This window comes from Barbatula barbatula (assembly GCF_947034865.1).
Source record: "Barbatula barbatula genome assembly, chromosome: 19".
Lineage (NCBI taxonomy): Eukaryota > Metazoa > Chordata > Actinopteri > Cypriniformes > Nemacheilidae > Barbatula > Barbatula barbatula.
This window is the reverse complement of record NC_136782.1, coordinates 20,988,134-21,014,475: the sequence shown is the minus strand read 5'-3', so window position 1 is coordinate 21,014,475 and position 26,342 is coordinate 20,988,134. Positions and strand designations below refer to the sequence as shown.

The 26,342-nt window shown below is 38.8% G+C and overlaps 1 protein-coding gene across 1 annotated transcript; it reads right to left on the bottom strand.

The window, feature by feature from the left end:
* Nucleotides 1-5,193: 5,193 nt before the first annotated feature.
* Nucleotides 5,194-21,579, bottom strand: gjd1b (gap junction protein delta 1b). The gene is made up of 2 exons (XM_079482212.1): nucleotides 20,909-21,579; nucleotides 5,194-8,560 (listed from the first exon to the last, which is right to left on the bottom strand). Exons 1-2 carry the CDS (start codon nucleotides 20,977-20,979, stop codon nucleotides 7,717-7,719), a joined length of 915 nt encoding a protein of 304 aa, XP_079338338.1. The 5' UTR covers nucleotides 20,980-21,579; the 3' UTR covers nucleotides 5,194-7,716.
* Nucleotides 21,580-26,342: the final 4,763 nt, after the last annotated feature.

Sequence of the window (26,342 nt, the reverse complement as noted above, 5' to 3'; positions counted from 1 at the left end):
ACGATTCCTTCACCCCAGCCACTGATGAGTAAATGACATCAAATAAAGAATTTCTCTGTTATATTTTCATGGAAATCATGCAACAATTTTTCTTTAAGAAAAAAGCCATATACTTTTTTGATGACGTTGCATTCACCGCAGAGCTTCTCTAACTTGCTTCGCATCACATGCCATTCTATTTGCTTCTCTTCTCTACGTAATCTTTTGTTTGCATTTGCACCTAAACACAGGGACCTTTAACTAAACATGTCAAATTGCTTATCAAAGATCTAAACATCTCCTGGATAAACTCACACATTTATTTACAGTTTTGGATTACATTTTTCCCATCTGCAACACCTGGTGGCTAACCTTTACGGTGGGCTAACATGTGACACTTGAAACGTATGCATTGTATGTGGCCTCAGAATGGTATCCCTGGGGAACGTAAAACGAGAAGCAAAATAAATGTAAATTGTTCTTTAATTGGTGTGGAATAAGCAGCACAAAGTCAAATTTGGACTGTAGACTTGTTAACGTCTAAGCATCATACACTGTATCTACACTTTTGGAAATTGTAACTACAACAGATTTTGATCTAAAATAGTAATTAAATATCAGATTATGGCCAAAAATGAATTTGCCAGCAAGAGTACAACAGTATTACAATTTTAAAGGTGCTGCAAAGCTACTTTTCAGAAAGTGGCTTTATTAATGATTTTACAGTCGTCTTTGTGCACAGATGAAAATATTTTATAGACACACACACACACACACAAGTCATTGCAAGTTCATTCAAGGTGTTTAATTCAGTCATCATACACAATCCACAAAAGTCAGAAACATATAGAAAGCAAAACCTTTAAATAAGGTTAACTGGATACAAAATAGAAATCTGTGCTCCAAACAACAGATTTCCCTTTAGACGTAAGAAATAAGCAAGAATCGTTCACTTGGGACAAATTCAGCAACGACTATGAAAGAGATCATAACAGGGAAAGAGAACTGGTGGTGTTCGCAGACTTGACAATAGTCATACAACTCTATACACTTTGATATTTCAGGAGTGCAACATTTTGCACAACAAATATGTGCGTTGACCTTACATACCATTTCCACGAAAGTGTGAAAATAAACAAAAGGAATAAAATGTGAGTTAAAGAGGAAATAAGGATAAATCCTAATCGTGGCAAACAGTCGAGCACGTTTTAATTAGATAAAGTAATCAGAGTGCTGATATCACACAGGATTAAAGGGTCGCACATTGCATAATCTCTAAAGGACGCGGCTGCAGGTGTTACCCTGAACCACATGGCAGAAGGTGTGATGGGAGGTCGCAATAATGCAATTGCATGTCTAACATCTGTTATATTTCCATTTTCAACTCGTGAGAATCAAAAAACTTGCTTTGCTGTTGATAACAGTTGTAGTTGGGCGAGACCCTTCACTGAGGTCTTCTTAAACTGTCACTGATGGACTCGTCCTGTGCGTTTGATCGTTTCTAAATCCTACAAGAAATGACCCGATAATGAAACTTCGCTGCAGGTTTCCCAGTTATTTACTTAGATTTAATTTTCAATTTAGTTTTAAGCAAAAACGTACCTAGTTTCAGTTTGTATATTTTTCTTTCATAAAACAAGACTACCGTAGGTCATTTTCTTCTTATGTAAATGCATCATAATTTAAGAAGTACTTTCTTTTGTAAAAAACAAGAAAAAACGTTTAGGAAGAATATCATTTTTGTAGGGTTGCTGTGCTTATGGTGCATTATATATTTTATGCTTATATATACATATGTTGTCTTGCTCATTTTGAAACGAGAACTAATAGAAAAGAAGTATTAAGCAGTAATTCAATCTACAGTAAATTACTGGCAAACCTGCTGCCAAAGTTTCACAGTGTTCAGTTTGATGCAAAATACACAGGATGTTTTCCACTCTTTTCCTAATTCTACATTTAGAAAACAACACATTTGCTGTAAAACACATTTATGCTAATAATAGTAATTGAAATATTAATCCAGAAAACAGTAGTGACATTAGTAAGGAGTTCACAGTACCGTAAAAACATAGAAATGCTAGAAACAGATCTTTCTGCCTACACTAATGTCAGCGGCTGTAACTGCCATGAAATTAGGCTTCTCTCCATTTAGTTCATTCGTGGTTTTCCATAATTTAGAAAACAATTGATAAAATGCTTTGAATCGTCACGGCCGACGCAGGAATAAACTCTTCACGTGGCTTTTTGAATGAGTACTTCTGATTAGTCAATCGCAACACTGCGCGGTGAATCGTTCTTGAATCTTTTTGGATACAAAAATGTAACTCATCAACATCAGTGCAAATGACCGAAAAGGTGCAACATTGTGACTCACCACAGTTTCTATGACTACCGACTGTAGTGAGAAGGTAAGAGATCCCGAGATACATGAGCTCGGAAAGACAGAACTAGAAATCATGTGATATTGTAGTTAAATATGTTAGTTAACTAGTCTATCGAAAAATGTCCTTTAAGTTCTTCGCATCAAGAATGATAACTAAAGAAACACTGTAAAACGTTGGGGCACCACTTTCATTGTGTTCATCAGAACAATGAACTACATACAGGTTTGGAAATGATTTATATTGTATTCGTATTGTGGTAGTGATGCTGCTATTGTCTTAAATTAAGAGTGATATTGAAACTTTTTTCTTTATAGCAATAGTCCTTGTTGTGAACGGGCTTTACAGATTGATATAATATAGATGAATAACATGTTGTGGTCTTCATCTTTCTGCTAGGCTTGTCGTTTGCTCTGTATTAACTTTCTGTGTTGTAAATTTCGAACGAATCTTAGCGTGTAATTTCGCGTCCATTTGTTTATTTGTGAATCCCGATCGCTCGGATTAATTTTGCAATAATGATCCAGGTTGATCCACTATTTTAACACAGTTAACTGAAAACCAAGCTACTCCTATAAATCCCTACGTGAGGTTTTACATAAACGTCGTACTGTGAGGAACTACATTTACCTGTTTAGCAGAACGGATTTATGTGACTTATTCTGCATACAAACGTTCGTTTTTAGGATTGGTGCCTTTGCACAGATCCTGAGTTATATCGGCGTGTGTTAACGTTATTTGTCCCGTGACGGTGCAGGTACGAGCGATGGATGATTCGTCTGCCCTTTTGCCTTTGCCAAATGCTAATCCAGTGTTTATACGGCGGCGTAAGCGGCTGGGAGTGATTAGAAGCAGCGACTCGTCTTATTCCTGAGAGATTAGCGTGGTTTATACGGCGGGTGTCAAACTCTCCTGGCAGCACACGTGGGGCGGTAATCATCCTTTTATTCTGGTCCCAGAAGAGTTTAGTTTTATTCTGTATAAAGGTAAAGATTAGGATTTGAAAAGGAAAATCTGGCCCTAGATTAAAGAGACGGCTTCTACGCTATAAGCATGTCTACCAATGGCAAACGATATAAACAAGCTTTAGAGGAGAACCTTGGTCGGCTTTGGAGAAGTGTGGTTAGGACACAGGCTTTTTCTACCAAAGCATTCTGGGACACGTGACTATCATTCAAAAGGGATTATCATTGGGATTAGAACGATTCTTTTGCCCGAGCTAACAAGGCATGAACTTGACTTTGTTTTCATTACTTAATAGGTTTAGTTGTGTAGGATGTTTGGTGTCCTTGGCACGGTCCAGACTGATGTCTGAGCATGTTTTGATTTTCTCCTAGAGTATATCACCTGAATCCATGTTTTTGTAATTCCCTGAAACACGGCTATCATATCACGACGAATTTGTTTAGAATAGTTTATAAAATGTGGGCAAACCTTCAAATAGCTTTTGGAAGTACACTGTACACTGAGTACTAATTGTAGAAACACTAAAAACGATGTCATTTGAAAAGGTCATCTTAAAAAAATGTCACCTGAGACAGTTCTTGCTTACGCACGGGTCCACTTGCATGTTTCATTGACATTATGACTTTATAATATCGTCATCTCGTTTTTTAGATATTGACCAATGGCAGTAGGTTAATGTCAAATTGTCAAATATACACGCAGGTTTGACTGAATCAATGATGTCGCCAAATATCATCAAAATCATTAAAAAAGATTTTTAGAAGAAACGTATCTATAAAATTGTTGGCAGTGATGAGGACAATTTGCCGATGTGCATTTTCAATTTTCTTAAACAGGTAGGAAATAAAAAAAAGAATTTTCTACTTAGATTTTGCCCATTTAAGGTTTGTCATATCAGCCATGCTTTCATTTGGAAAATATCAAGTCTGCTTTTTACTAACTTGTCCCAGTTTTTCTGTTTCATAATAACAACAACAACAGTATTAATGATGATATAAAAAAGCAACAACAACTAAAAACATGCTTCTCCAAACCAGTAATCCATGCATTTACCATCATTGAACAGTTCATTCACTGAAACCCAGTTAGTTATAATTTGCATAATACAGTACTTTGGCAAAAAAGCCACATTTTCGGTTTCCCAGGCAACATTTTAAAGTCCCAACTTTGCTCTTTAAATACCCCTTTACCCTCATATTACAGCGGACGCACAACAACATAATTCACAAATGATGTAATAAATAAAAAAAGATCAACTTTGCATAAAATCCCACACACTTTAGTTCTTTTTTTGTCTACTATCTAAACTCTGATATAGATTCGTTATAAAAAATAGATTGAGAAGAGTGGATTTATGCAAACGCATGAAGAAAATCTCACTTGGGAAGCGGCTGTCATTCATCTGTGAACTGTACTTCAAAACCATCTCCTTGCTAGGGATGTTTTGCCCTTTTATGCTGCATAGTTACAGGGGTCGTGGTTTTGGTAGTTTTCTTAGGTCAGCATTACAGCACTGGAAAGGCAGAAAGTACAGTGTGAGAGGATGGGATTGGTACCAAGATTATGGCTATAGTCCTTTATACTGGTCCAGATTTGTAGACCAATCTTCCTTTGGTATTCTCAGAGATATGATATTTGTGCTTCATCTTTTAGCTTTGGTGGCTCAAAAAGGAATATTTCACCAATTGTGCACGAAGTCGCAAAGAAACCATTTTTAGCCATACTAAATGAAAATATGACGGTCATTTTTTCACAGAGATACTATAAAAGTTGTTTGTGGATGTTGGGGTCCATTGACATTCCATTCAACACTGACAAACTGATACAGTATTCCTGTATACTTCTTTTTTATTTACATTTTATATTTACCAGTTAATTTACATTTAAGCAAACTTGGCGTGCATACAAGGCCTTATTAACCTGACCCGTTAACCTGAACCTGATCCTGACCCGTTTTCCATCTCTATTAGCCGCCATATATTTCTATTTAGGTGTGAACGACAATATCCGTCATCACGCTGACTTCTGTTGTGATTTATAAATGCTGCAAAGTACAATTTATGTAAAACTTAATGCAAACACACGTTCCTGCGAAAGTCTGTGTATAAGACTTGCCGAAGCCAGGAAACATTGTGATGCTGATAAAGGGCCTCGGAATTTTCCATCTCATGTCAGACCCCTCTGTATCTCCGTATCAGAATTTCTGTTTCTGCGGTATGTCAGCGAACCTGTTTGCATTGGGTTCTGTCGACACTGTTTAATGCGGGAGTGTGGGCAGTCTGGGCACGAGTACTTTTGTTTAGTGAGTCTACCGCTAACATTGTGTAAATAAGCTACTCAGTGTTGTGTGTGTATTTGTAAGAGATGCTACACCCTGCTTGAACTCACACTGACTGTGTAAACGAAGGCACACAGCTACATAGATGTACACAACCCCATGCAATCATTGTGGATCTTTTTCAACCGCCCAAGTTCTTCCCAGAGTGAGTCCTTTCTTCCATCCACTCTCCCCATCTTACAAAGTGCAACACATACATTGTTTTCTATTCGTCTTTTTATATCATGAAGGCATGCCAATAAACACTTGACCAGAAGAAAAAGCTAAATAAACACTGTAAATGATTCCTTTTTCTACGGACGTACACTGAACATCATGTTTCATTCATTCGACAGGTAGAGCTTCGTAAACATGCCTTTTAAAGATACCTTTATGCTCATTTTTATGCTCAAGTCTTCTGATAGAAACCTCTGCATTAAAGTCCCAGTGAAATAAAAAATGACAATGCCTATTTTTTCTTGAAATGTTGAGTTTATAGTAAATAGTTTATCAATGTGGGTCGTTCTCTTTTTCAAAATCGTGTGCCTTCATAATCTTCAGTTAAAATCTGAAAACGCACTTCCATCCTAATGACTATCCATTTTAAATGACGTATGTTAGACGGCTTGGGCGGAGCATCCGTTAACTCCTCCCCTTACACTGTCAGTTCATTTAAAAAATGCAACAGCTTTGTTATACATCCAATCAATTCGCACATTTCGCAGAGAAGGACGAAAGCCACGCCCACTATTTTTCTCATTCAAAATTCCATTTCATTAGGAAATGCGTCAAAATACGCGATTAAAAAGGATCACTTCCAGTTCACAGGGAATTTCATCTGGATGTGTGAAAATCACTCTTATACTATTGACAAAGATCAACAGCTGGTTTACTGGTGTCCCCATTAGTTGAACTAAAGAGTAGCCTTCAGCAGCACTTTATTTTACAGTCCTCTTCTACATGTAGATTCTCTACTGTATAGGTACCAATCCTGAACCTAACTGTAACCCATATAAAAACATGTAGATACCCATATTTTGTTGCATAAATTCTAGGTTCATATAATACACTGTGAGTTCAATGTAAGTTCAGTTGTACTGTAACATAAAGTGCAACTGAACTTTCTTTGTCCACGAAGCATCACTAGAAAGATGATTCTGGATGACCAGTACCAATCCAACAATGAGCCGGGACCGGCATGGACCGACTGGTCTTTTCAGCAGGGTTCCCAAGGAAAATAAATTATACTAAATTTAAACTATGTGCTAAACTATATACAATAATCAGAAACAAAATGAATGGCACCGACCTTCACAAAAGATGAGTCATTGTAAGAAGAACAACATGGAATCTGGAAATTCTTTCAACTTTGTCACAAACACACAAAGAAACAGACGTTCATGCACCACAAGAGGGAGGAATGCTCGACTGTAACGCTAAACAGTGGGGGTCTTTGTGGAAGGACACGTTTTGTGTGGAGGTAATAGTTTTTTGTGATCTTTTACGAGAAGAAGCTAATGTTTGATCGGTGATGTGTCAATGTGAAGGTGCCATTGCCGTTACAATGTTTAGACCCCCTCTGTTGTTTGTTTTAGGCCAATTCATTGCCAAGAGCGCAAACCTAAACAGTGTTCTGGCACCTGCTCAGCAATGGTTCAAGATAATGACCCTTCTCCATCTTCCCCAAGATGTACGAGTAAGAACAGTGTGACGGCAATCCCAGACGCTGTCATTTCCATAACGTTATGTGTTAGGCATTTATAACTTCCCACCCCTGCTCCTGACCCTTCCACTAGCGCCTGTGCCCAGTTTGACGATTTCCAGATCAGAAACGAAGAATTCTTCCTCTCTGCCTTGCTTCCGTGTGCTCCTGGACCCAATGCAAACCTCCTCAAACATTTTCACATACTGTCATGGTGGGGAGTGGTTTATTGGAAAGAGGTGTGGCTACGTAGAGATGATCCCCTCCCAGCAGAAACATTAGCACAGGCACTCCAACGGCCTTTTCAATCGAGCGGCCCACCCTCCATTCCACTTCCCCGCTTGTCACGCTATATTTAAATTAAAGGGAGATCAGACATATGCAGACTCGCTGGACTGGGTCCTGCCCAGGTTTGGAGGCTGAGACAGGTGGCCAATGTCCTTTTTGCGTATCTCACAGATGGACTTCCTGCGGGCTTGCACACCTCGAATGGCGGCCTTGATTTTCCTCCAGCCCAGGTGGTTGAGCTCAGCGAGATTGAGCACAACGCAAAGGCCGCTGACTGCAAACATGAACACCAGGAAGACCGTCTTCTCTGTGGGCCGCGATACGTAGCACTCCACCTCTTTCAGGCAAGGATAACGGTCGCACTCGAAGATGCCCGGAACGCTGAACCCGTACAAAAAGTACTGGCCTGCCAAGAAACCTATCTCAAGTGCGTTGCGAAACACAACCTGGATTATGTAGAAGCGGGAGATGCCCTCCTGTCGACGTACCTTGGAGTTCTTGCCGTGGAGGAGACTTCTGGGTGCGTTCGGGATCTCCTTTACTTCGAAGCAGTCAGGTTCATCTTTTCCGCCAGAGCTGTCGGGGTGCTGCACCAAGATACCGTTGATGTTGCGCAGTCTGCGGGTACCTTCGCGGCTGTAGTCTCTCTCCGTCGCTGGGTAGAGGAAAGAGTAGCGGCGGTCCCGCTGTTTGGCCGACTGGTGCACTGAATAGGTTATGAAACAGAGACTGGGCGTGCAGACGAGAATGATCTGGAAGACCCAGTATCGGATGTGGGAAATGGGAAAGGCTTTGTCATAGCAGGCCTGGTTGCATCCCGGTTGGAGGGTGTTGCAAATAAACATGGTCTGCTCGTCTTCGTAGACCGTCTCGCCTACAATGGCCACGATGAGGATACGGAATATCACCACCACCGTCAGGAGAATCCTGAGAAAGACATAACAAAGGAATTTACAATATAGGCAAAGAACTCCTAAAACCTTCCTCCATTTACTCCATTGACGTAATTTGTCCTTTATTTAGACATTTGCTAATTAGCATTGCAGATGTTTGCATTTGCTATTCAAATGTACGTTTTTCCCTTTCAAGACTCTCTTTGCTCACGTAATCACGAGCTCTAATTCGGCTCTCTGGAGCTTTACTTATAGTTCCTTCTGTGCCATTAACTCTGTTAACATGGTAACCTGTACGGTACCGTTGATACAGTAACCTGTGTCGTAGCACCTACTCACTCATTTGCTCGTGTGATCGCAAAATCTCTCTCTTCTCTTATTTTCCTTAGGATGTGTTTAGATTTTACACCTTAGATACTCGGTGCTGTAAGAGCTATTTCTGTACTGGATTGAGAGGGTAAGAGACAAACAAAGAGAGAGACTGCATATGTTTGTGAGGGGATGCAAGAGTAAAAAATGTGCGCATCAGTGGGTTTGTATTCAGTAAGGTTGTAGCCTGTGTAAAATATTTGTTATATGCAGTAATTCTTCCAGATCTGTATTGGTCGGCATGTGAAGTGCTTTAGATTCGTTTTGCATGAATTTAGTTTTTCCTCAATAAGAGGTTGTACATTTCAAAGCCAAAAAAAACAAAAAAACGCCCAAAATTGGTTCGAATGACCAAAAATGTTCCACTTTTCTTGTATGGAAGATGTAATTTGGACTGAGCAGTACTGATATAAGAAAATACTATTAAACAATGTAATTAAATTGTTTTAAATATAAATTCCATAAATATAAATAAATAATTGTCTGTATAGGGTTGTAATCAGACTGCTTTATTCATAGAGCAAAATATAATATAGACTGCTTCTTAATGTCACATAGAAAAACATGTTCATACATGTAAAACATTCGTTTTAAACAACAAGGGGGGAAGTAAATCATGCCAGTATTCAATTTTAAAAACAAATTGAAACGTGTTCTTCAAAAATCCTCCTCTTGCTGTCCTTATCTAGAAATCATCCCTTTCAGGCAGGCAGTGGCTTTTCCGATCTCATTCATTTTTAAATCAGAGATAGAGACGGCACTTGAGCGTGCTGGGCATCCTAGACCTCAGAAGACAGACAAACACAAGTCACAACGTGAAACGCTCCAACCTTTCGGTCGTCTGAAAAATGCTGTACTCTACAGTTTCCTATCATACATGGCTCTTGAAATGCTTGATTTTAATTGCGTCAAACTGCTGTTGAATTATTTTTTGCGCAGTGATGCTGAGCGGCAATAACTGTCCGTTACCGCAGGCAACCCATTTCCTGATGTGTATGTTTCTTAACGCTCGCATAATTCTGCACGCTCTTTTTCTCACATATTAAAATAATCTAAATAAAACATTTCCTACAAAATGGAAACTAATGTAAAATAGTTGCATTACACTTAATAGGTTATTTTAATGTATGTGTTTGGTTCATTCTGCAAAGTATAACCATTCAATGCTTTAAAGTGAAATATCATTGCATGTTTTTTATGGTTGTGAACTAGGAATGTAATTGCCAGAACTTATATGAAGAAATGAATCAAAATATATTGAGCAATGATAACAGGTTATTCAGCATTGCTGTCAGTAGGAGGGTGTCATAATAACCTCCAGGTCCGATGATGACATCTTAATGGAATTATGTGTTATGTTCCCGCTCCAGCTGTGAGGTCAAAGCGACCAGTTTTAATCCGCACCCATCGGCTGGACTTTTCTGTATCTTCAGACCCAGCATCAGCTCTTAATGTACTCTTAAAGGTAACTTAATTTCTTAAGTTATCAATGATGATCAAATCCACTTAAATTCAACTTAGTCTCAGATGTTCTCCAAAAATGTAAACAGAAATAAAAACAGAAACAAATGAGACAACGTGTATGGATGGAGGTGTAAAACGAGTTTAGATTGCGTAGAGTAAATTTGATCTGAACTGAGACATTATTGATGGAGAGATTTCTGAGATCTCGAGTGATGGGTAGACCAAGCTTTGACATTTATTTAATTCATTTATTTAGGATTAAAAAATGTTTTGTCACATAACATTAAACTATAAGTGGCGATATAATAAGGATACATTTGTTCGCATTTGTTAACTAGATTAGAAAACATGAACTAATAATGAAAGCACTTATTAATACACTAATACATCATTTAAATGAAAAATCGCATCTGTTAACACATTGCACAATTAAACAACAACTAAACAAACAATGATCATTTGTATTCCTAATAACATAAGCAAATATGAATAACTGTTAATGGTAGCCAATGCATTATGTAATGGTAATGAATGCTACCCTACACTCTTAATATAAAGGTGCTTTAAATGTTCCCAGCGATGCCGTAGAAGAACCAATTTTGGCCACAAAGAACCATTAAGCCAAAGGTTCTTCAAAGAACCGTCTCTTTCTTACTTTTTTATCATCCGAAGAACCTCTTTTCGCCACAAAGAACCTTTGGTAGCACTTTATTCCACAGTCCTGTTTCCCATGTACATACTGTGTACATATACGGCCAGTAGTAAATATTATAACAGGGTAATTACTAGGTACTAAACTTACTTTCCCAGTACTTTCTTAGGTAAGTACACTGCATTTTCATTTGAAATGAGCAAATTATGCTTAGAGATGGTTTAAAATGATTTTAAAATGATATCTAAGGTGACTTGGCAGTGTGTTAAAGGACGGAGGATTTCTAATTCTGTTTTTACAACCCTTTGAAAGCACGGTGCAGTTATGAAGAATGCGTTATCCCTGTATGGTTATCATCGTGGGCAGCAAGATTGAAGAAAGCCCATGGAATGCTGGGAAACAGAGGAAAGGAAAAATTGTGCAGGGAATTGCGCTTAGCATTCAGTAGGCAGACACACAACACTGACAATAATGGAAGATTTTCTCAAATGAAAAACGTGCCAATGTGGAAAAACCCATCAGAGGATGAGTTATATAATAGCTTGAACACACGAAACCCACAACCTTTAATCTGCACGAGAGCCGATAGAGGGATTCTTGCATTAAGAGTTCCTTAATGCCATCCCATAGCTTTAGATTATGTATTCCCCAACCCCCACCTACTTTAACCCGTCATGTCTTTCTTTTCACACATTTCATTTCTTTTTACACCTGCTTTCACTTCCTCAACATACCACAAACTCTCCTTCTCTGAGCGTCCGCCGGCACGCTTGCTCTCATCAAACTCTTTTTGCAGAAATTTCCTGTTCGAAATTTAAGGCCGAAGTCTCTGGCTTGAGTCTCTTCTTTAATGGCATATTTATTACGGGATGACTATTTATCACGGGATGACGTTCCTTCTTCAGTTTTATGCATCAATCTGCACAGAAAATTTGACATATCGCATGTATAACAGCAGCCTTAAATGACACAGACAGCATACACTGACAGTGTGTTGTAGCAGAACAGAGATGTGAAGATGTTCAGCTCATTAGGCAAAAAAGATACAGGCTCCTCAAGTCCAACCCAAAACCTCCCCCTACCAATGGTACCCGCAGCATCACTCTACCTCCCTCTGCCTGTTACCACGGCAACTAACACAGGGCAGAGAGCTCATGAGAACAGGGCAAATGAGATAGAGAGAGAGTGATTTTGTGTGTTGTATTCAGTTATGAGATAAGAATATTATATTGATGTGCAGTTCTCTATTCAGCCTCTATTTCAGTACCAGCAGTGTGATATTTAACTGGCTCTGATAGCGACAATTACACAGGCGCGGTGATGACTTTGATTAAGACAACACAAAGCAGCGGAGAGAAACAAGCGCTCTGCTTCACACGACATGTTTCACGCAGCTGGCTCTTTATGCTATTTTGGGAAAGAGACAACAATGAAGAACACGAAGAGCTGTGAATAAATCTATTTATTATAATTGTCTGAGTCATTGAAGGCTCAAAACTCAGATTTAAGACTTGGCATCTGGCATTATCTGCTGAGCTACCAACTATGACTAGTTTTACATCCGCATATCTTGCTATCACTTAAATTGCTTCTAATCACCATGATGTACTCTCTCTCTCTCTCTCTCTCTCTATATATATATATATAGATATATATATACATATATGTACTGTATATACTGGATATACTGGTGCCATTCTGATTGTTTATGATTGGTACATTACCATAGTAACCGTGTCATTTGGAAAATAGTTCACAGACCATCGAATAATTAAAAATGAAATTTAATGAGCAAGCTGCCATATGGTCACATTACAACCTTGGGCGTGTGTTCCTTTTCAATCATTCAACAGTCAGACAAATGATTTTTACTTCAATACACAGTGTGTATATTGTATTTGGCTAAATATACCGTATATAAAAAGTCAATATACCCAAAATACAAATTGTTATATTTTCAGACATATTTTGAAATGACTTAAATGTCATGGACCAGTAGTATACTCATTCCACAATTATAAAAGCAGTATTCACTATGCGTTTCTATAAGGTGTGTCTGTTCACAGCGATGCCACAGAAGAACCATTTTTGGTTCCACAAAGAACCATTCAGGTGCTTTAAAGAACCGTCTCTTTCTTGCCTTTTTATAATCTAAAGAACCTTTTTTTTGCCGCAAAGAAAAAACGAATGAATGTAACCAAAAACATCTCCAGTACACTTGTTTCAGTTGTTAGACTGCGCTGCTCAGCATTCTGGTGACATCATTGTCAGGTCATTATCGTCTGATCACTGGACTAGTATTTTTGGTAAGGGACTTCACATTTTCCTTCCACAGACCCAGCAGAGATGCACATGTCCTTACATAGAGAGAGAGAGAGAGAGAGAGAGAGTGGCTAAGCTCCATATCTCTCCTCTCGAAGCATAAGGATAGAGGCTAAGAGGAGAGAGGAAGGTCCCCACGCACAGTTTTGTGCCAGAACGACCATCCGTATACCCGAACTGACTTCCAGAATTGTGCCTTACGCCGCATGCGAACAAGTCGGCAACAGTGAGAAGCTACTGTCAGAGCGCTTGGAGCTGTTTTTGTCTCAGCAAGATTTGCTCTTTAGCTTGAGGGCTCACATAAAGCTCTTAGAGATGTTTGTTGGTATTTATGTGTATTTGGGTGAGTTAGTGGCTCTTTGGTGATGCTGTGTTGGAGTATGTCGCATAACCTAGATTCTGCCATTAAGGGGATGCCGTGTCTTTCGCCCTTTATTGTTTTAATTCTACTAGTCTAAAAACCACACGCTTTCAGGATTAAAACCACAGATGCGTACTGTGTTTGTGTGTGGAATGACAAAGGATGTGCAGGGATCTTATACACTGATGATGTACATTTACATTTATGGATGTGGCAGATGCTCTAATCTAAAGCGATTTACGTTGTAAGAGGCAATATGTAGGTATATGCTACATTATATTAGTATATGTGTTACCTCTGGAATTAAACGCAGAAACACTATGCCTTTTCAATGGCAAATTGTAAATCCATTCAAAGTTTTATTTGACCACAGAGGTGTTTCAATAGCTTCTGCTCAGAAAGCGAGGCACAATATTTTTTATCAAAATAACATAGTTTGCTTTCATTTTATCGTCAGTCATGGCTAAACATCGTTCTGCAATGCTAGATTGTATTAAAATTGGCTTATTTCCTTTACTTTGCATTAATCCTTTATTAAAAAACTGAAATAAATAAATATTTTTTAGGGATTTAGGGAAGTAAAAACCCATCTCAGTGTCGGCCGCATATTTACATACATACATATACAAACCAACCATTGTGTAACAAATGAACCTATGCTGGGTTATTATATTAACTAAAACCCTTGTAAGAGCAATATCAAATGGTTCCTCGGGAACAGGTGGATATAATTCAGATTAATCTGAAGATCTGGTTAGTCCTGTTCCACAACCCAGCCAAAATTACAAGACCCAGCACACGCCAAGTAGACTTTCAGAGATCAGCTGCTGTCAGATGGCCAACTATTATTAATATAAAATTTGTATTGCCAAATATTGTAACTTGAAAGAATCATTGGTTATTCTTTACTTTAAAAGTATGTATTTCTTGTTATAATACTTTCTGACTGCATTGATGCTCTATAAAGGTGGAAAAAGTTTCGATGAAAATTCAAATGTTTAATGGTAAAAATATGCTATAATTTTCCAAAAATGTAAAATACTGTTAATTTCATACTGCATACTAACATATGAATGACCTTCTTTATCATTTACATTATCAAAAGCGACTTATTCAAGAGTTATATATATCTTTTAATTATACTAATAAGTGAATAAAAATGAAACCGGAAGTGCTTACCAGTGTTTGCATATTGTAAAGTGGTCTATATGTTAATGTATGTATGTTGGAAATGTGACAAAAATGTATTTTTACTATTAAAGATAGTGACAGCTTTTCTGCGTGTTGGCCATATTTGTGAATGCATTAGTTAGTGTGACTGCTTATATTATCACATAGCACAACAGAAGGCTGTCTGGCCACATTAGGATTGCTTGGCTCGCTAAATTGATGTGCGAGTTAAACTGAGAAGTGTACGGAGACAGTGATACATGACACGATTGTGCGACCTGCCCATTTCCGAGGCTATCGCACGAAGTTTCGCACCAAAAACATGGAGTCAGGCTTGCGAAAGGAATACATGTTGTATTGTTGTGGGAGAACGGTGATGCAGAGTCATAAAAGTGCCATCAAGCCATTTGCTATATCAGTACAATGTAAAGTCATTTACATAAAATACTGTAACTGTGTAATTGATGAACTTATTATACTGATGAATGACATGAAGGGCATCAGGGAGATGTTACGGATGACTGTACGGGGGAAGTAGTTTTACACTACTTGACATATCATACAGCGCTCTCTGTTCCTGCCAGAGTTCAGCGAGGTCATCCTCCTTCCGCCATCTTCGTCTTTCTTCTTCTGTGGTGTTCCTTTGCTCCTGATTGGTCGATTTCAGATAGATCAACAAATCGGCTCGTTGAACAGCATATGTGTCACAGTTTAAATCCGATAGCTCTCAAACTTATGTATAAAAATCGGGAAGTGCTCGTAAGCCGATCTGCTCGTCTCATAATTCGTTGCACAAGTTACGAGCCACAACTATACGAACATCAATTGGAAAAAAATGACCTGCGAGCTTATACGACAGCAAAAATCGCACCGTGTACGCCCGCCTTTAGTAAATGAAGACATAATTCTGGCATGCATCTTTGTGTGTGTGTGTGTCGGTGTTCTTGAGATTTCTGCGTGTGGAACATATGATCTATTATTTGATTAGCTTGACATCAGAATTTTTTCCATACAAGTTATTTAATTTGAAGCAATAAAGTTACAAACTTTTCGTGACAGACAAATTTTGTTGCGATGCCATTGTGAACATTACATTTATGCATTTGGCAGACGCATTTATCCGAAGTGACTTACATTGCATTGCAATATACATTTGTTTCTGAGTATGTGCAATCCCTGGAATCGACCCAGTCACCTTGGCGTTGCTAGCGCCATACTCTAACCACTGAGCCACAGGAAAACTTGAACATGAGCATGAATCATGAAAATAAGCTAATTTGGTTGATATTCAACAAGCACAGGAGAGTGCCTCAGGGATCTTTATTTCTTTCTTGGCTTTATTTATAAAGCACTTTCACACAACTACCAGTTGACCCAAAGTGATGTACAATACAGTTCGAAAAAATAACAAAGAAACAAAGAAAAAGCACAATAGACAAAACAGTTGACAAAAGCTATTGACAAAAGATGTTTTTTTGATGAAATTCAAGTATATACACGATTTAAGGTTCAAAAACGCTGTATTTTACACATACCGTGCATGTTTGTATCTCCTCTTTGCTCCGCCTCTCTGACACGCCCTGATTTTCATTAACAAAGCTTATCGATCTGAACAGCTAGGTGTGCTGTGATTGGCCAGTTAACCGGTGCGTAGTGATTGGATGAATACTGCAACAAGTGACATAATTGTAAATGACCATATTTGGAACATCAGGTTCCTCTTCAACTGTACTGACAGGTGTGTTTACATTTGGGCGGTCTTAGTCAAATCATACCGCGAACTGACGTAGATTTTTGGGGGTGTGGCTACACGAGGCGTTTCAGGCAGGTCTGTGTGAGCTTTTGCTTTTAGACAGAATGCATCTTTTTTTCTCACACTTACATTTTTGCAATTTTACGTGTCTAATACGCGCATGGGCAACTTATAACACGCCAAAGACACAGAAAAACACGTATTGGCACCATATGACCCCTTTAATTCACAGAAATCGAAGAAAATTGTTGTCTCATAAAAAACATGTCATTTTTTCATGTGTATTTACCTTTTTAAAAATAGAAAATGTATTCATAGCTGTTTAGACTCTATACTTTCAACTATCAACAAGCGTTTAGGAAAATATAAACAAGATGGTTCAATATATCGGTGACAAATACATTCTCTGAGAATTTTTATGTCACATGCATAACACAAAATGTCACGTCAATAACGCTGGAATTGGCCCTATACAGTCTGTCATATGAAAAGAGCTGCGCAAAGATTATTCATACAGTACATTTTCTACTTTTGTGTTCCACTGGAAAAATATAAGGCTACGGGTTTGAAATGTCAGGGGTACTGTGATAAATGTCTCGCTTCATCTATGTCCTTCCTATAGTCTATAGCCTAAAGCCTGTTCTGTTGATTTTCTATTTTTCGTAATGTCTGTCTAAGCGGCGTATAATCCTGCTGTAAAAGATATTGAAGGCTATTGTGTCTGTGATACGTTGGTGGTATTTCACTTTGGATGAAATCTGAGTTGATGTTGAGTGACAACGGGTTTGATGATTTTAAAATGCGTGTCGTAACACATCTCCTCTGGGGTTATAAACTCATTCTCCACACCACTTTTGATGCATAACCAATATAGTCCGAGCAAGACAGCCACAAAGGCAATGAGGGAGCAAAAAGTGATGAAGGGCAGAAAGAGAGAGGGCTGGAATAGGAGGACGGACAAAAGCCAACAGCATGCAGTTCAGGAAGTCACGGTGTGACTCACGCACAATTGTGTGTGTATGTGTGTGTGTGTATGAATCTGTAAGTTCATGTTTAAATATGTTTCGAAATGACACGATGGGAATAAATTATTAAGTGGTCGAATAATACGAACATACGATTGCATGCTGTGATCTGTGCTAGTCAAACCTCTCTGCCACAATGCTAGCATGCTGTGAGTAGTTGGTACATTAGTGCGCTGATGTGATGCTGCTAAGTAGTTCTGAACGGTTGCTAGGCAGTACCGAATAGTTGTTAGGTTGTTCTGAACGGTTGCTTTGTGGTTCTCTTTTACCTTTTAACCTGTCAAGCAAAAATCCTAAGAGTAATGGTTATTTCTCGGTATCTTTTTTGTCTGTAACACAAATGTTGTGGGTCGCAGTTTAATTTACAGACACTATGTCCTTACGGTGTATCCGCGTGATTCATATAGGAACCAGACCTAACACAGTGAAATTTATAGGCCTTTGACAGACGCGTTTATCCAAAGTGACTTGCATTGCATTATCCTTTACATTTATACATAGGTATCTGCAATCCCTTTGGGTCCAACACACAACCTTGCGTCGTCTTAACACTGAGCTACAGGAAAGCTTTATTTACGAATGTTTTTATTCTAAACATATTCTATTTGACAGAAATATGTAGGTCGGGACTTGATTTTGTCCTTTGGGAACTGATTGGATTGTTGGCAATTGAATGCCTGGCCATTGGACAGTCAAACATAGACAAACAGTATTATACTGTCCTCCCTCCGAGGCGTACGTCAAGCAATTTTACCGAATGCAGACCTTTGGCGAGGAAGAGTTGTTCACTTAGATAAGAAACGACGTTCAACTGTCACAACAGGCAATTTGGTTTAATCATTTGTAAATATAATGCCATTTATGTTATTAAAAGACATATTAATTTTTTTGTGTAGTATTAAACTGTACCTTTCAAAATGATTTGCAGCATCCAGGTTACCGGGTGTTATCTGAGAACAGCGAACATGCAAATGTCGCGACTGGCCAATCAGAATCAAGCATTCCAACGAGCCGTGTAATAAACATAAATGACCATAGTATGTACACACAACATTTTAAACAAGGACGCTGTAAAATAAAGTCATAACAATGGTGGCCAAAAAAAGTGTGAGCATTTATAAGATGAGGTGTCATCCATAACATCCACAGCGCTTTACAAGTGTAATGTCTCACATTAGGATAAACAAACAAACAACCCACACCATTTTAGAAATGCCAAACATAATGAACGAAACAGCCTCACCAGACTGAGGCATTCCCTGTCAAGCGTAGAGTAATTCACCATTGGCTGCCAAGCAGCCTGCGCCCAGTGAAGTGTGAGCGCGGGGGCAGCGGCTGGTGAATGAGATGCGATCAGGGCAATCATTCATATTCAGCCCAGCGGCACCTTCGTAAAAGTGTTGCTTTCTTGCTGGCATGCCAAACCCCTGCCAGGTTGCACAAAGCAGAATTTGAAGGCAAACACCAGGCGGCTGAGATTGGTCTCGTGAATGGCGGAGAGAAAGACGAATTCAAGTATCTGTTGCCATGGAAGCGATGCATATTTTTGGTCCTAGCACAGCAATGAACTGCAGGTTCAGCTAAACAAGTCTATTAATAGATGCCAGACACCACAGGATGAGGTTGTGAGAGCGCTGCAGGCATCATTTACAGTACATCATCCATTCGAACGATTGTGAGCTATAATGATTGGTACCTGAATTGCCTGGTCGTCAGTGGATGGCTTTTTGGATGTGTACCAGGTATCATTGCACACCCCATTTCTACTAACTGACTGCCTTAATGCACCCTTCTTGATTTGAATGTATATTCAGATGGAAGGTTTTTGAGAAAATACCATCAGAGACTTGCAGGGATAGTTCACCCAGAAATTTTAAACTCCAAACCTGTACGCATTTCTTTGTTCTGCTAAACACAGAGGAAGATATTTGGAAGAAAGTCGGTAGCCGAGCAGGTCTCATCCTCCATTTTGAATTGCCGTAGGAGGGAAAATAATTACTATGGGAGTCGATGGGGGGCGAGATCGGTTTGGTTACTGACATTCTTCCAAATATCGTCCTTTGTGTTCAAGAGACCAAAAACATTTTAACAGGTTTTGACCAATCTGAAGCCGAATTTTCATTTCTGGGCGAAGTTTCCTTATAAGTGTAAGGCACTAGCACAGCATGTTCAAAGCGACCACGTGGCACTAAAAGGTTCAAAACAAACGATGCCACGTTCGGTTGAGCTAAATCACAAAAGACATTTGTGTTCAAATCAGAAGAGGACAAGGGAATTGGTGGGCTAAACGTCAAGTGAAAATAGCATCACGCGAGCATGTCACTTGAGGTCTCGTAGTCAGCGTTTCAAACACTGGATCTGCTCAAGCTTGAGATTGACCAATAGGAGTTTGCGCAGCTTGGAGGATTCGTTTAGAGCTTGGCTGTAAGATCACTCTGTCTCTCCACAATCATGAGCAGATAACACCATGCAGTAATATACCGAGGTATGAAAATGTAATTCTCCCTGTTCATGCAGATAGACGTCTTTTTAACATTATAGAAACATCCTCTTGTATGTTATTTTATTTCTTCAGGCTTGATTGTAGACTGTTCTAATATAACTAATATATATAATAGCAGTATTGTTTGTTAAAAACATTTAGCATTTTAATGAACATCATAAGTACTTCAATAAACCATTAGATATCACAGATCCAATGAAATCTTTTTCCATTTTTATAATGTGGTCTTGCACATTGCCATGCCATTTCCGAGGGGTTTCAGGTGGTTTTACTTCGCCTCTATGTACTTGCTCAGGACTGTTTCATTAGTCCATCGTGTCGGGGTTGTCGAGAACGTTATGGGTGGTTGGTAATCTGTAACTGTTGGAAGTGAAAAGAGCTACGTGTCTAGTAAGTCTTTCGGTGTAAGTCCAAGCAACCTATTGCCGGCTTTATTAATAAAGAACATCAATATGATCGCTTAGACTATTGCCTCTACTCACCAAGCCATATTCTTTTAGATGATTAGTAATGGTTACTCAAATAAGTTTAATGGTTTGGGATTTGGAAAAAAATGATATTCTCAAACTCACACCTTTGGTTGAGCCAAATTGACATGTTGGGTTGTTCAGACAAATACAATATATTTGAAAAATGTATTCAATTTTTCTTCTGAAACCAATTTTAGTACAAATGTAGAACCAATAGTACCAATTATTCCCTTAGCAAAGGTCACAGCTGATGATCACTGACTGACTCATTACGTTGATTTTCCATTTCTTACCTTCCGATCATAGTAGAGTGCTGTTGCACGGCGGCCTCCAAGAGGCGCTCTAGAATGGTCCACTCTCCCATGACTGGATGCTGAATGCATTCACAGGTCACTGGACACCTTCTTGGATGCTCACCGATCCCTTACGAAGACCTCCGAAAGAGACTCCAGTCCCCGTGGCCTTTGAGGAAATCAGAAGCAAGAGACACAAGGTCCTACAAAAAGCTCCACTGATGTGCACCCATGGTTCCTCTTCACCTGCGTTAGCGTCTGTATAGGTTTATGTGCTTTACCTCTGTTGAGCTGAAGTTCTCAGACGGCAGTTTCTAGGCGAGAGCGCACATACTGAGGGCTGTGCTTGTCCCTGAATGCCCTGGCATCCTCAAATGCTTCAACTATCTTTCCTGTTCTCCTACGGCACGGTTTTTGAAAAACACAACACCTAACCCTTATGCTGACTATAAACACACACACAAATGTCCTCTTCTTGATCTCTCGTAATCCAACAGGCACGTTTTCTAGGCAATACTGGTCGCGCTGGCAATCAGCCCCCCTCGTTCACACAAACGCTCTCGGATATAAGCGAGCACCGCCAGTTGCACATCACATTTCTGGAGAAGTCACGCAATTTGCACCCTTTGCACACATTTGCTTTCTTACGTTTCTATCTATTGTTGGCAAGCAGAAAGCAGCCTCTCCAGCCGTGATTCTCCTCCACCATCTCAGCCAGCATTATCATCCACTCCCTGCCCTCTCTCCTCCCGCTCTCTCGCTCTGCCTTCCTCTAACCCGGCTGTCACTATGAGCCTACGTCTTGTCACACTGTCGTTTTTGCCGTCCACTCCCTCCCTCCGCTCTCTGCTCACGCTCTCTGGATTCTCTCTCTCTCTGTCCCTTGATGTGCTTAACTCGCTGCAAGCCTAATGCGATGGTGCTCTTTACTTGTGAATTAACCCTGTTCATTCACCTTTCAGTCCAAAAGCCTCTTTCTTTGTTTCGCTCTCTTTCTCTCTCTCTCTCTCTCTCTCTCTCTCTCTCTCTCAGGCACCTGGCTTATGCGTGTGTCCAGAGGATTAGTGAGAGAAATCATCGCACTACCCCTCCTCTTAACTAAACACAACACACAAAAGAAAATCCCCCTTTCATCTGCAAACCTGTTCATTGCCCCCTCTCTCGCAGATGAAGAAAAAGAAGTGTTGACCAAATAGCAAGAGGAAGAAAGACACGTTTACATCACCTTTACAAAACAGAGTATAATTTTACGTTTTTGTATGATTCACTTTGTACAAGAGTAAGCAGTTCCAACAAGAATATGTCATTGCACCATGCACAAAGCTTTAAACAAAATAGCGGCTTCACATATCTTTCCACAACAGAGCTGCTATAGCTAAACATTAGAGTGGCTTTAAACAACAGAGTAACTTTACACAACACAACAGAGCAGCCTTAAACCTTTATACGATATTTATACAAAAAAAGCAGCTATAAACAAGAAATCAGCTATACACAATCTTTACACAACAGACGATCTATGAACAACAGAGCAGCTATTAACAATAGAGTAGCGTTACACTTTCTTTACACAACAGAGTAGCTTAACACTTTCTTTACACAACAGAGTAGATTTAAACTACTTACACAACAGAGTAGCTTAACACTTTCTTTACACAACAGAGAAGCTTTACACTTTCTTTACACAACAGAGTAGCTTTACACTCTCTTTACACAACAGAGTAGCTTAAAACTTTCTTTACACAACAGAGAAGCTTTACACTTTCTTTACACAACAGAGAAGCTTTACACTTTCTTTACACAACAGAGTAGCTTAACACTTAGCGTTACACTTTCTTTACCCAACAGAGTAGCTTAACACTTAGCGTTACACTTTCTTTACACAACAGAGTAGCTTAACACTTTATTTACACAACAGAGAAGCTTTACACTTTCTTTACACAACAGAGTAGCTTAACACTTTCTTTACACAACAGAGTAGATTTAAACTACTTACACAACAGAGTAGCTTTACACTTTCTTTACACAACAGAGTAGCTTTACACTTTCTTTACACAACAGAGTAGCTTTACACTTTCTTTACACAACAGAGAAGCTTTACACTTTCTTTACACAACAGAGTAGCTTAACACTTTCTTTACACAACAGAGTAGATTTAAACTACTTACACAACAGAGTAACTTAACACTTTCTTTACACAACAGAGTAGATTTAAACTACTTACACAACAGAGTAGCTTTACACTTTCTTTACACAACAGAGAAGCTTTACACTTTCTTTACACAACAGAGTAGCTTTACACTTTCTTTACACAACAGAGAAGCTTTACACTTTCTTTACACAACAGAGAAGCTTTACACTTTCTTTACACAACAGAGTAGCTTTACACTTTCTTTACACAACAGAGTAGCTTTACACTTTCTTTACACAACAGAGTAGCTTTACACTTTCTTTACACAACAGAGTAGCTTTACACTTTCTTTACACAACAGAGTAGCTTTACACTTTCTTTACACAACAGAGTAGCTTTACACTTTCTTTACACAACAGAGTAGCTTTACACTTTCTTTACACAACAGAGTAGCTTTACACTTTCTTTACACAACAGAGAAGCTTTACACTTTCTTTACACAACAGAGTAGCTTTACACTCTCTTTACACAACAGAGTAGCTTAAAACTTTCTTTACACAACAGAGAAGCTTTACACTTTCTTTACACAACAGAGAAGCTTTACACTTTCTTTACACAACAGAGTAGCTTAACACTTAGCGTTACACTTTCTTTACCCAACAGAGTAGCTTAACACTTAGCGTTACACTTTCTTTACACAACAGAGTAGCTTAACACTTTATTTACACAACAGAGAAGCTTTACACTTTCTTTACACAACAGAGTAGCTTAACACTTTCTTTACACAACAGAGTAGATTTAAACTACTTACACAACAGAGTAGCTTTACACTTTCTTTACACAACAGAGTAGCTTTACACTTTCTTTACACAACAGAGTAGCTTTACACTTTCTTTACACAACAGAGAAGCTTTACACTTTCTTTACACAACAGAGTAGCTTAACACTTTCTTTACACAACAGAGTAGATTTAAACTACTTACACAACAGAGTAACTTAACACTTTCTTTACACAACAGAGTAGATTTAAACTACTTACACAACAGAGTAGCTTTACACTTTCTTTACACAACAGAGAAGCTTTACACTTTCTTTACACAACAGAGTAGCTTTACACTTTCTTTACACAACAGAGTAGCTTTACACTTTCTTTACACAACAGAGTAGCTTTACACTTTCTTTACACAACAGAGTAGCTTTACACTTTCTTTACACAACAGAGTAGCTTTACACTTTCTTTACACAACAGAGAAGCTTTACACTTTCTTTACACAACAGAGAAGCTTTACACTTTCTTTACACAACAGAGTAGCTTTACACTTTCTTTACACAACAGAGTAGCTTTACACTTTCTTTACACAACAGAGTAGCTTTACACTTTCTTTACACAACAGAGTAGCTTTACACTTTCTTTACACAACAGAGTAGCTTTACACTTTCTTTACACAACAGAGTAGCTTTACACTTTCTTTACACAACAGAGTAGCTTTACACTTTCTTTACACAACAGAGTAGCTTTACACTTTCTTTACACAACAGAGAAGCTTTACACTTTCTTTACACAACAGAGTAGCTTTAGACTTTCTTTCAACAACAGAGTAGCTTTAGACTTCCTTTAGTTAACCCCAAAATGACAATTCTGTCATTTACTCACCCTCAGATTGTTCCAGACTTGTATAAACGTCTTTGTTCTGCTAAACACAAAGGAAGATATTTGGAAGAATGCTTGTAACCAAACAGATCTCATGCCCCATTGACTGCCATGGCAGTAAATCAGGGATAGTTTATATCGTTTTCACAATGGTTTTAGGTACAGTACCTACATCACTATCTGCATGGTATCCAGTATGTCACACCTAACCCTGGTGTTGTCTACAGGTATTTACCAGAACTCTTTTCATAAATCTGGTTTAACAAAGGTTAACAAACAAAACATGTTGATTGTAATTGGGATAGAGCAAAAACCTGTTAAGTATCTTAACACATCTGTCTTTATGGCTGAATTTATTTGAAAACCACTAGAACATTGACGTAGTGACGAAAAAAAATCAACTGCCATATTTACCTGCTTATAACACCTTTATAAACGTGTTACTACTGCCCCATGACAAAGGATTGTTTGACAGCGTGCCTGACAATATTCATAGAGGTTTAATATGAGTTCAGTGAGCTGAGGTGAGTTCATGTAAAGAACAGGATTACTGGAGGGACGTTCTGTCAGGCAGCAGAGATCAGAGATGATGACCAGGGTGGGCGTCTCCTTAGGTAAGATTACATTCCCACCCACGATTGCATGATAATCAGCTTTGCCTACGCAATGCTACCAGGGCAGAAGCAAGGAGAAAACCGTCCTCACATCAACGGTAATAGAGCTCAAGCAGCAACAGCTGCAATTTCATTTTATTTCAGCGAATGACATCATACTGTAATCTGACAGATCAAAAGTCTGTTATTTTTTTATTCAATTGTGTTAAAGTATATGTTTACCTTTGGCGGCCCAACACAATATTAGAAAGAGTGAGTTGTGGAATTGTCAGCAGTGTGTCTTGGTTGGACTTCTCACCATGACAGAATAAAACCTGGAGGTAATCGTTTTGATGGAAAATTGAATATTGATCTCAAGGTGCAATATGTAAGGAGCCATTAGTGCATGGAGTAAGGTCAAAGCATTTCTCATGACTGCAAGGATACAATTTGGATTAAATGAATTATACATTCCTGTCATTTCAAGGGAAGAGTACAAATACTTCATTCCCAGAATAAAGTTTATGTTTGAGCGGTCTCAAGTGAAAATAACTTGCCCTGACACATCTTTAAATATGATTGTTTTGTTTCAAGATGCACACCAGTAAAGCTCTGGTTTAAGCTAAGCTTTGTCTGCGAAACCGGACCCTTAAGTCTAATTACATGGCTATTCTTGAAATACATCCATGGCATTTCTAACAATTTTGCAAAGATTTTCTCAAACCCTCAAGTCTGATCAATTAACAAGCCAAGATAAAACGTTCCGTACATTTGTCATATTGGAGATGAAATGCCAAGTTAGGCATGTAGTGATGTAAGATACGATACATTTAAATGGCAGGAGAACTGGAGGATAAACCAAAAACTGCACCTTTAAAGGGTAACTGATGAATGAAATAAATTCTGCCATTAATTACTCGCTCTCAAGTACTTTAACATCTGTAGAACCTAAAGTGCTGAAGGTGCGTAAAGACATCGTAACCAAACACACGAGCCACATGACCGTGCATCCGGTGTCAGCATCTCTCGACACATGTGCGTTCTGATGTAGAGCCTGTG

Coding starts and splice junctions, on each gene's coding strand:
- gjd1b (XM_079482212.1), bottom strand. CDS start 20,979: ATGGGAGAGTGGACCATTCTAGAGCGCCTCTTGGAGGCCGCCGTGCAA. Junction 8,561..20,908: donor CACTCTACTATGATCGGAAG/GTAAGAAATGGA, acceptor TGTCTTTCTCAG/GATTCTCCTGACGGTGGTGG.